This window comes from Thermobia domestica, chromosome 7 (assembly GCF_964235325.1).
Source record: "Thermobia domestica chromosome 7, izTheDome1.hap1.1, whole genome shotgun sequence".
Lineage (NCBI taxonomy): Eukaryota > Metazoa > Arthropoda > Insecta > Zygentoma > Lepismatidae > Thermobia > Thermobia domestica.
In genome coordinates this window covers 194105730-194117768 of record NC_137460.1, presented here as the reverse complement: position 1 = coordinate 194117768, position 12039 = coordinate 194105730, and the positions used below count along the sequence as shown (strand labels likewise).

Here is a 12039-nt window from a genome sequence, read left to right as displayed (position 1 = left end):
CTTGCAACTGGAAGTGCTATTATAACAGGTTTGTCTTCTAAGTTAAACATAAGTAAAAGAAAAGATGAATATAAAACCATTGTCACTTGTATTAATTCATTTAAAGAACAGTGAGAGATGATAATGACATTAAATGTTGAAATGGATAACGAATGTATAAAAGATAAGTTGCATAACATCAGAGAAAAACTTAGAGATTTAAAATCATAAAAGGTGTTAGCACCTAGGGTTTTGACGATTTTCTGTATAATAAATGAGTAAGGAAACTATTAGTTGGGATGTGAAAGAGATGAAAAAAAGAAACAACAGTTAAGAAAAGAAATGGAGAGCTTATACCTGATGATATTCGATGTCTTATCGTGGGTCCATTTGGTTGTGGTAAAAACATTTCTGTTATTTAACTTCTTATTACAGCCAGGTTGGTTAAACAATAATTACTTCTACTTAAATTCTAAAAGCATGAATTAGCCAAAGTATGAACAATTAAAAGATAAATTTGAAAAAGCAGAACTAAAGTTCAAGAAGCAAATGGCAACGTTCTTAGGCAGTAATCATTGTATTGTACCTATTGATGAATGTGAAAAATACTCTGTTGTTGTGTTTGATGATTACATTTTGGAGAATCAAGATACTATTAGAAATCACTTTACGAGAGGTAGACATAGACATTTAGACTGTTTGTATCTTGCACAGACATATTGAAAAGTACCTAAACAGCTTATAACCTTAACTTCGTATGTGTATGTAGACAAGATGATACTAATCTTAAACATGTGTATAACGAGTTTGTTGGAGGAGGTATGTCTTATGATAAATTTAAAGAGATATGTTCAAAACGTTGGCAAGAAGAGTATGGTTTTATAGTAATTGTTATGACAAGGATGGTAAACAATGGTAAGTATAGTCACAAGAGAAAACACTTCTTAAACGTTACAAGTTTTTTCACGTTTTACGTTTTAACGTTTAACGTTTTTGGACGTTTTTTAACGTTTATTGACGTTTTTCACGTTTATTGATGTTTGTTCGTTTTCTATATAATAAGTGGATGAGAAAGAAATTAATAAGAATATTAAGTTAAAGGAGTTCTTGATAGAGGGCTTCAAATCTTGGAAGAAAGAAAGAGCAGGTATATACGATAGATTTAAGACACAAGAACAACCTGTAATTGATTCTATTCAAAATTTGGGAAGTGAGATCAAAGAAGTAGCAGAACAAAATAAAAATCTAATAACTGAGCTTGTTCCAGCTGTACATAAGACGGCTTCAATAGATCCTAGTCTACTAGAAACACCTAAAAATAACCTATCAAAGTTCCCCAAGTAGTTGTGATACGCCTATAACGAAAGAAATAAAACAAATGAGAAAACAAATTAAAGACAAAGTTGAAGGAGTAGAACCTTTAACAACATCGCAATCATTTGGTAGGATTGCAACAAAATATTATAGTAGAAGAAATGATAGTGTATTTGGAATAAGAGCTGTAGAAGAAGATGGAAAAATAATAAATAAGATAGGAAATTGTGAAGTTAAAGTGAGTGGTGATGATTTGATAATTAATGGTAAAACTTATAAAGAAATAGAAGGTCTATGGGAATTGTTAACGATGAATACTAATAAAACTATTGAAGAATATGGTGATGACGATTTTGAACAGTACAAGGAAATATTAATAGAATCAGATGCTGCCTTCCAAAAATATAATCGAGATAAAAAAAAGTAGCATCTAATAGAGTTTCTAAGTACATTAATATTATCAAGCCTATTTGGGACGATTATATTAAATCATCTTTACCTCCAACTCCTAAAAGGACTGGGGAAGGAATAAACAATATACACAGATACATAAAAAACATATATGGATGGATAATGTGAGAAAGTTAATTGATCGGCTAATAGTTATATGCGGAGAAGAAAAGGCTGGTAATAATAACTTTTATAATGAGAAAGTAGGTATAGTGAGTATGATTAATAACAAGCTTTCACAATTTATTCCTAATGATCCAAAAGGTATAGGTTTTTTGATAAAGATCTTAAATACGTTACCACCACGATTCTGGAATGATGAGAAGCTTGGAAAAATATTAGTAAATCAATTGATTAATAAACTCCCATTTGAATTACATATTCCGGGATTTTCGTATTGTGGTCCGGGAACTAAGCTACAAGAAAGGTTAAAGAGATGTGATGAAGGTATTGACCAATTAGATGAGGCTTGTAAAGAACACGATATATACTACAGAGACAATAAAGATAAAGAGTCAAGACATATTGCAGATAAGGAACTAGAAACTAAAGCATGGAATAGAGCATTTAGTAGTGATGTATCAATTGGTGAACGATTAGGTGCTTTTGGGATTGGTACTGCTATGAATGCTAAGGTTAAGTAAGGAAAAGGATTATAAGTTTTTAAATGTTATTATGTATGATTCTTTTATGGGTATATCCCATAAAAGCGTTGTTTCAAGATTTTCTTTATAATAAATGGATAGTGTTAAGAGTTACGAGTTACAGAGTTTTAAAGCTAACACAAGAACATTTAATAATTTGAATGAAGCTAACGAAAATATTGAGTTTGATTTCGATGTGGGGGATGGGTTCATACATCCACACAAAGCAGATTGTCATATGACTTTTGAAGTTGTTGGTGCATCAGTTGGAGGAACATTTGGTGCAAATGATACTATAAAACTTGTAGATAACTTCTTACCATTCTTCTTTTCTCAAATTGAGGTTAGAAAGCATAACATTGTTATAGATAAGATTGAGCTACCAAGAGTAACTTCTACAGCTATTGGAACATTAAAGATTTCCCAATCGGAGGTTGAATATCTAAAACAAGCAGGATTTGAAACAGATGATAAACTTGGTCTACGAAAGGACTTTAGTGTTTTGTACCCATTAAGATTAATTCCAGGCTTTTTAAGTGATTATAAAGAGGTTATGTGGAAAGGCGGATTGAGAATAACATTTACAAAAGGTAATAACAATAACGGTGTATTGTACAAATGTGCTGGAACAGAAGCATGTGCAACAGCTTCCCATAATGGAAAAATAAGTATGGAAATGTATGGAGATAAGAATGCCTATTGTTGAATACGAATCTATTTATGAAAGCAAATTAAACTTGGATATTCTTAAAGAACATAAAATCATGTTTTCATTCCATACTTATCAATGTGTTCAGAAGACTGTTGTAGGTTCTTTCTTAGAGTTCGATGTTACTACTCAATTTAATTATACACAATTTGATATGCCTGATTTCGTAGTTGTAATGTTCCAAACTGATAGAAGTAGTAAACAAACAGCAGATGCAAGTAAGTTTGATCATTGTAAGGTAAAGAATATATATCTTAAGAATGGAAGGAATGATGTAATTCCAAAAGAATCCAGAAACTTATATATTGCTAACAAGGATTATTTTAAGATGTACGAAGATTATACTGCATTTAAGAGAATAACATGTGGTAATACCGAAATGTACTATGATCCTAAAGAGTTTATAGATAACAGACCAATGTATGAGATTAATTGTAGTAAGAGGAAGAATGTATCGGTAAATGAGAGAACAAATATAAAGATTGTAGTAGACTTTGCCGAAGCTGTTGCTGATAATACTATATGCTATGCGATTTTAATTGGACAAAAGAACTTTACATATGATCCTAAGAATGAGAAAGTAGTAGAAGAGTTTTAGATAGTTACATGTATTTTTTGTAATGTTTATAAGGAGTGCGATTTAAGTTAAGGTTACTGGCAAAAAACATACATAAAACGAAAACTGGTTCTATGTCAATGAAAGTTTCACCCTTTGGTCGTCATAGTATCTCTCGAGTGTACGCTAAGTCTGAATGCGTAATCATGAACGGGAAGCGAATGACAGCCGTTCAGCCGAACAGCCGAACAGTCCGACGGCTTATTCAATTCTACGAGAACCAGTGCTCGTGTGACTTTACGGCTGCTTTAAACCACTTTAAGTGTGAATACCCTTATAGTACTGTGCATAGAATGTTGAAAACTTATGTGGAGAGTATTGAAGCATCAACTAGAAGAAATCTGGTCGCCCAATTTCAAAATGTACACAAAAAGACAAAAGAGCGATTAGACGAGAACTCTTGAAGAATCCTAACTTGTCAAACCGTGTTTTAGGACAAAATGATCAAATTTCTGAATTCAGTGTAAGGAAGATCAAGAAAGAACACGGATTCAAGGTTGAAACATGTAAAAGTGCACCCTTGTATACCGAAGAACGGAAAAAACGCGCTAACATCAACTGCCGCAAACTCTCTGACAAGAAGTTCGCGAACAAGATTGTGATCATGGATAATGAAACTTACTGTTACCAAAATTTAGCGTTGGCGCCTGTTTCCAAATATGTATCATACATTGATAAACGTCAAGCTAGTCCTAGCAAGTTCGTAAAACCTAAAGACAGGTATGCGAAAAAGATTCTGATCTGACAAGCGATCGCGGCAAACGGCAAAGTTTCGCCTGCTGTTGTTCAAAGAAGGACAATCAATGGTGACCGCTATTTACAGTGTATTGAAAAGGTTTTGATTCCATGGATACAAAAAGAATTCACCGGACATGACATTGTGTTTTGGCCCGATATGGGGTCCTCGCATTACGGGAAAAAGTGCTCGACGCGCTTACTGACGCTGGTATCGAGTTTGTCGGCAAAAGCGAGAACGCGCCAAAAGTTCCTCAGGCTAGACCCATTGAGCGTTTTTGGGTTCTAGTTAAACGCGAAATGGCTAAAAAGCATACTTTCATCAAAGATGTGAAAGATGCCAAAAAAACGTAGTCGGAAATTGCAAAAGAAGTGGCAAAAAGTAGTGGACAAACGCTTTTCTGGAAGTTCCGGATCAAGCTTCGAGAAATCAGTCGCAAGGATGTCTACAGCGTCGAATAGCAAACTAGTTCTTTTTTCAGTTATCATTTGTTTATTATATTAAAATGTATTTTGATTTTTCAAGAAATGAAAAAGTTATTACAAAAATTCAAAGTTCCCTTAACTTAAATCTCACTCCTTAGAGGTTCTCCATAAACATTACAAAAATAATTAAAAAGCTTTTTGTTAAAGATAAAAATTGAAAAGTGATTATTGATTTTCTACATAATAAATACGATGGCGAGTCATTTTGAGGTTTTAAATAAACTTGGAAGTCTTGAGCAAAAACAAGTTACGGGATTAAGAGAATTAGAATTAGATACAGAATATAAGAATGTAAAAATGGAAAGGATTAAAACTAAGTTTGGAAAGAGCATTTTAGTTGAGTGAGGAGTTTAAGGTCTTTCTTCCACCTAGATTTACAAAACACAACAGATAAAATGATTGATGAGATCGTTAAAGATGGAATAGAAATCAAATACACTGGCCTTAAAGATCACTATCCAACTGTAGAGTTCTGTATGTAAATTTCAAATGAGTATCGGTTTTATAAATTTTTTCATAAAAATGACTACAATATGTCTTCAGAAGTAAAAAAATGGAGTGGTTATTATGGATCCTCAAATAAAATTTATACTTACTAATAATTTCAATGTAATTGTGAAAAATGTGCAAACCGAAGTTCAAGTAGTTTTTGATATTAACGGCTATCTATTCAGCTTGAATTATGATCAGTGGACAGAGTTTAAGAAGTAATTGTTTCCTATAGAGAACGAGGTTAGCAGAACATTCCATTATCAGTATTCGAACTTGTAATTTTAAGTATGTTCTAAGTTTATAAGTGTTTTTATGGTCTTAGTATCCGAACTTGTAATTTTAAGTATGTTCTAAGTGTATAAGTGTTTTCTGGAATCAATACTATAAAAACTTAGACGTTTAACTATCCAGAACACAATGTCATTTGAATTTTAAAGATACATGTATAAATAAGGGGTTTATTTGAGTTTTTTTATAATTATATCCTTAGAGTTATGCAACTGACATTCTATATATAGTAAATTCATTTCTCTATCGACTGCCGTTTGAATTTTGAAAATCGGTTAATATTTGACGAAGTTATTACTAATTCAATATTTCTTTAAGCTATGGATTTCATTTTGTTCTTACCAGAAAATTTTCAAGCGATCAGATCGAAAAGTTCTGTGAGAAGATTTCGGGGAAGCAATGATCAAACAAATGTTGTTGTAGTTGTTCAAGCAATGCAAAAAAGTTCTGGCTAACGAAGTTATTACTTCCTCTCAGAGCGCAAATGTTACCGGCCCCCAAGAGGAAAGAGTAGATACCACTCTCTTTAATTACACAAGAAAGCGTAAAATTGAAACCTCTCACACGGACAATAAAGAGAAGGACCTTCATGCTTTACTTCAACCTCCGTTGAAGTTACTTGAAAGCAGCAATATTGACTTACAACCGAAATTACAGTCAGCAACATTAGCAGTTATTGATAGCTATTTTATAAGAAAAGTGAAAGACAATATCAATTGGAAGATTGCAAATCTAAGTTCGCGTCGATAAGTTCTGGTATTCCCATTCTACAGCTTGTGAAAAACTTAGATAATGGTGGTGATTTATTTCCCACTCCAGAGTTCTTGAAAGTAGTGTCTGCATTAGATTGAGCGGCTACAGCAGCAATTCCTCATGTTTATAAGCAGCAGAAACCTCTTCTAAAACTTAGAACTCTATTTAAACGCAGCTTGTGTAAGAATTCCAGCATGATCTGCAGGAACCCTACTGCGGATGAAAATCACGTGAAGAAGCTGTGTAATGTTATTTTAAATAACTTTCTGCGATCGTACATCAGGAATTAATGTCAAAATATAAATGAATTCCAAAGACTTTCGAAGCGCGATATTCGTACAAAGCCATTATCAAGAAAATTGTTGAAAGTGTAGCAACTAAATAGTATAGATGTGTTCCAGATATTATTTTCGTCTTCGAAAATATTCAGAGGGATTCAAGGGCGTTTATGCATACCAAACCAGAATCTGCAATAAAATAATTTATGCATACCGTACTTTCGCTTTTGTAGTGAATTTTAAAAAAATCGGCTTTGTTCGAAACTCGTGAATTTTCCATTAAATAGTGCGTCCAGGTTAATTGACAAATGTGCCCATAATTATATTACTAAACTGATGGATAATTTTGTGTTCTTCAACTGATGGATAATTTTGTGAATATTGAACAGTGTCATGCAAGTTATATACCATAGTGTAGTTGCAAGCAAAATATATGTGAATAATGGTTCTAAGAAACGGAAACTCATCATGAGGTAAGCTCTTCAATAGTTTAAAATTGTATCTCGTATTATTTATCTATTTATGTATGTTGACTGAACTTCTTTTGTTTTCAACTTTTGTCAGAACTAAAAAAATGAACACAAATACGCTGTGTGCGATTGAGAGTTAGAAAGCTCGAACGAAATCCGGGCGTGAAAGATGGCCGATAAGCAGCTTACCAAGTGGTCCGGCGCGAAACTACGATAGGACACTTCAGTATATGGGCATTGCGACGAATGACCAGGTCTTTCAAATATATGTAGGTCTAGGTTAAACATACATTTCCACTTTGTAAATACGTTAATAATGCATAATTATCTGCTTCCATTTTTTCAGTACAGTGTCCGGTAAAATCACCTTTTCACCTCCTTCAAATGTTACACATGCCTTCCTCCATGTATCGTTGTAATTATCTCACAGTTTACAATACGAAATGGTACTCCTATCTCCACGCATTTTTGTAAAGGGTATCATTGATGGCATATTAAGCTTATCTAATAAATTCATTGACGATGCCATCTTTAATTTGACGATACTTTCTTTGCAACAGCTGGTAACGGAATGATCTAAACAAACACATCCTTTCCGCTTATGCTCTTCGCAGGAGGGGTGGGGTTTGGGGATTCAAAAAAACTAGCCAATTAACGACAATAACACGAAAAAGGCATGTTTCATCTTGATTCTACAGCCGGTAGCCGTCCAAGAGTATGAGTATACGTATACCAGCTTAGCACCAGTGCCCAGGAAAATTTTTGAAAGTGAAAATTCAGACCCAAGTGAATTATTCACTACTATCGCCCGATTTTTATGTGTGGGAAATCCAAGTATGAATCCTGATGATAGCTAATGTGCTTTGGATCTTACTTTAAGCTGTATGTTCACATCTTATAAGACATGATACTAAAACAGAATCTGAACGTCAATCAATCTACAAGGAACATCTATGGAACACCTTTTAAATGACTAATAAGAAAATGTTGTTATTACCCGGCTGAGACCAAATATTTCCAAGCAAAAATCTACGGCCAATTTTCTACTAATTCACTTGGTTTTGGAACTTGGTATTTTCTTTCATGTGTTCCTTACATAACGCTCGTTTACCATTATTAAAAATTACAGTCAGTCAGGCTCTACAGAGGCACTCATTCTCCCAAGTTATCACTTATTTTTGTAGTACATGTTAAAATATTCCAAAACATTGTATAAAAATATTTTCTCCTAAGATATATGTCATAGATACAACAATTTCTGCAAATAATTTTGTCCTTTATAGAAAATGGGAAAGTGGTATTAATCATTTTCGGTTATGAGCAGAAAAATGAAATTGTTTGTAAATACCATCTACCTGAATTACATCAAGAGTGGTTAATTAGTTCTTAAAAGTATTTCCAAAAATATTGACTTAATCTAATTTATTTTCTGCGCCAATATCATAAAATTCTGAAGCACTGATATTTAGAATGAGTATTTTTATTTTTAAAAGTTTGTTAAACTGTCAGCAATAACAATTAAATTACTCAAACCACACACTAGGGTGTTTCAAAAGTTAACTCCACGCATTTTGGGTTGATTTCAAACGGAGCCATGTGTATTAGAACTCTTTCATTCAACCTTCTTTTTACCAAGTGGGGTGGAAACACACAAAGGTGCTATTTATTTTGTTATTACTGTTGTAAAAACATTTCTACAAGGATGGGATTCAACGACTTTAATTATTTATTTGAACCACATTTTTTAGGGAGAAAGCAATTACGCTAAATAAATTGACTTCTAATCATATAGAAATTTTGTTAGAGTGGGGTGCAAGTACACCCAACTTTGTAAATGGTGTTACTTTTAAATATGTACTCTTTTCCTCAACGACTACTTGGTAGCAACTCACTTTAGCTTGATTTTCATAGTTGACCATTCCTATTGCATAATTATCATGTACAAAGTTGGAAATTTGGTGATAAGTAGTGGTATAACGCTTGTATCTTTCTTCTCTGTCTTGTGCTTCATTTAGAGGTGAAATGCGTCTTAGGTATTACATGGATATTAGGTCTCTCCAATGTTAGTTATAATGACTTTTTAGTATTTTCGGATGTATAGCGACGGTTGGTACTAGTCTCAAGATATGTAACGGGAGACAAACACTCCTGTTGGATTGAACCAAGGATGATATGTAAACTGCCCGATTCCAGAGACAGGAGAGTTCGAACAAAATGTGACGTTCGTATCACATTGCAAAGATCACATCAAGAATAAGATTGTATGCGAAGACGGTAAGTGTTTGAATTATAGGATAATTCTTACAAGTTTCTATATTAGAATATATAACAGACAAGTAATTTTGTAACAATATAGAATCTTGTTTATATGCAGAGAAATAATAACAAGCTGTATTTTAGAAACGATACTATATTTGTGAGAAAATATATGAACATATTACATTATTTTATTCATCGGAACATTAACTATGTAATAAGTGTACCATTTCAATATTTGTATATTTTAATAATTAAATATTTCTATTGAAAAAGCGATTTTTTTAGGTGCATTTGCATCCCACTCGATACATAACGTTACACATTTAAGTTTGTAAAAGAAGGTTAATTTGCGTGAAGTAATTATATCCGAATGTTTTTCAGTATGACTGTTTTCCAACATCTATCTTTCTAGCTATATATATATATATATATATATATATATATATATATATATATATATATATATATATATTAGGTTGGCAAAAAGTCACTTTTGCATTTTTAATGGTCTCATGGTCAAATTTCATTTCTTTTTATCTCTAATGTTTGCTACAAAAAATTTTGAAAAAAATTACACAACATTTAGTTGTCGTTCATACATAAAATCACTTATAACTATTAAAATGTGAAAATTCGCATGTAAATACTATGATACACAAATATATGTTTGGGTTCATTATTTAGTAATATTTATGCTTTACGGATGTATATTTTTCAGTAGTTAAGTTTGCGAAAGTATATTCAACAAGAAATGCTTTGATTGGAAAGCATTTTCTTGGGATGAGGACATTTCTTTCTGTGCTACTCTACAACTTGGAGAAGAAATTGGGCCTGATTTTTCTCATGATCAGTTTTTCATTGAAGTTTTCAAGAATTCAATTTCTCGTTCTGCCAGATCATTTACAACATGCACAGCTTTCACATACTTTCGATCTTGAAGGAAAGTATCGTTTGTTTCCTATGTTTTGGGCTTTTTAATAAAAAATCCTTGGAGATCTCCAATTGTTCAAACTGCTTTCTGGTATTCCTTAGAACACAGTCACTAAGGCCTTTACCCCTCGTGGTTTCCTGATATCTTAACCGCATGAGTTATTCTCCTTCACTTCCATACCTAAATAATGCTGTAACCATGTCTTTCTTCACTGTTGTCGGGACTTTAGGATCGTACAAACTGAGACCAATAAGTGGTTCGCTCAAATACCACAGATATCGTAAGAAACTATGCGTTGCTGCTTCTGCAATTTTCTATTAAGATTCTTTTAGGGATGAATGTGTATTAAGGAATTCAGATCATTCCTTGGAGCTGAAAACGCAAAAGGTGAAGCATACCATGCTTATAAATACCCTGCGACGACAAATATGTTGAAGTTACGAAGCCTATTCAGCTCACCAGATGTAAGGTGAAACTGATCGTTTTACATGTACAGGGTGTGATTGAAAAGTACCGAAACGTTACCCGCCGCGCGGCTCCCTGGCGTTCGAAAAATGTGATGGGTGGAGGAAAATGTGCGTGGGACCCTCCTCTTTCAAGCGGAACTTGGCCCAGTGCATTGCGAGTAGCGGTTGAGAAAGCATCGCTGTCTGCGCGGACGGTGTTTGGTCGTCGGTCACGTTTTTTTGAGCGCCGAGAATGGAGTCAAAGATTGACCAACGCTACGCCATCAAGTTTTGTGTCAAACTAAAAAAGACGTTCACCGAGACCCAGGACCTGCTCAAGGAAGCCTTTGGGAAGATGTGATGTCCCGTACTCGGATCTTTGAGTGGCACAGGGCCTTCAGGGAAGGCCGGGAGGACGCCGATGACGAACCAGGCACTGGGAGGCCGTCGACGTCGAAAACCAATGAAAACGTCGACCGAGTTCGCAAATACCTGAAGCTGGACCGTCGGACAACCCTTCGGGAGATCAGCGAAGAACTTAATTTGACATACTATGCAGTGCAAAAAAATGTGACTGAAAAATTGAACATGCGGAAGGTGTGCGCCAAACTGTTCCCCAAGGTGTTGAGCGAGGAGCAAAAAAAACTGAGAGCGAAAATGAATCGTGAAGTGCTGGATTGTGTGGAAGCCGACGAAGAGTTGTTAGACACTGTGATCAGTGGTGATGAAACATGGTGCTACGAGTACTACCCCGAAACAAAAGCTCAAAGTACAGAGTGACACACAGACGAGTCGCCTCGCCCCAAGAAGGCCCGAATGTCAATATCCAAGGTCAAAACAATGCTGATCGCCTTCTTTTACTCCAAAGGGATCGTCCATAAGGAATTTGTGCCTCCGGGACAAGTGTCAACGCGGCCTTGTACAAAGAAGTCCTCAATTGGCTCCGAAAACGCGTCGCTCGGTGCCGGCCCCTCCTTGTTGGCAAATTGACACTGCACCATGACAACGCACCGGCACACACCGATTTCATCTGCACGTCCTACCTGGCCAAGCATGGCATCCCAGTGCTTCCCCCTTTAGTCCAGACTTGTCTCCCAAGACTTTTTTTGTTCCCTCGCATCAAAGGGAAGATGAAGGGAATGCGTTTCGCATCGGTTGATACGATACAAAAGAGTGTAACCGCGGAGCT

General features: G+C 34.6%; 1 protein-coding gene across 1 annotated transcript; it reads left to right on the top strand.

Moving 5' to 3' along the window:
- Window positions 1-11210: 11210 nt before the first annotated feature.
- Window positions 11211-11630, top strand: LOC145689456 (protein GVQW3-like). The gene has a single exon (XM_081763619.1). The coding sequence runs from the start codon at window positions 11211-11213 to the stop codon at window positions 11628-11630; it is 420 nt and encodes a 139-aa protein (XP_081619745.1).
- The last annotated feature ends 409 nt before the right edge of the window (window positions 11631-12039 follow it).

Excerpts from the sequence above, each read along its gene's own strand:
- LOC145689456 (XM_081763619.1), top strand. The coding sequence starts at position 11,211 with ATGTCCCGTACTCGGATCTTTGAGTGGCACAGGGCCTTCAGGGAAGGC.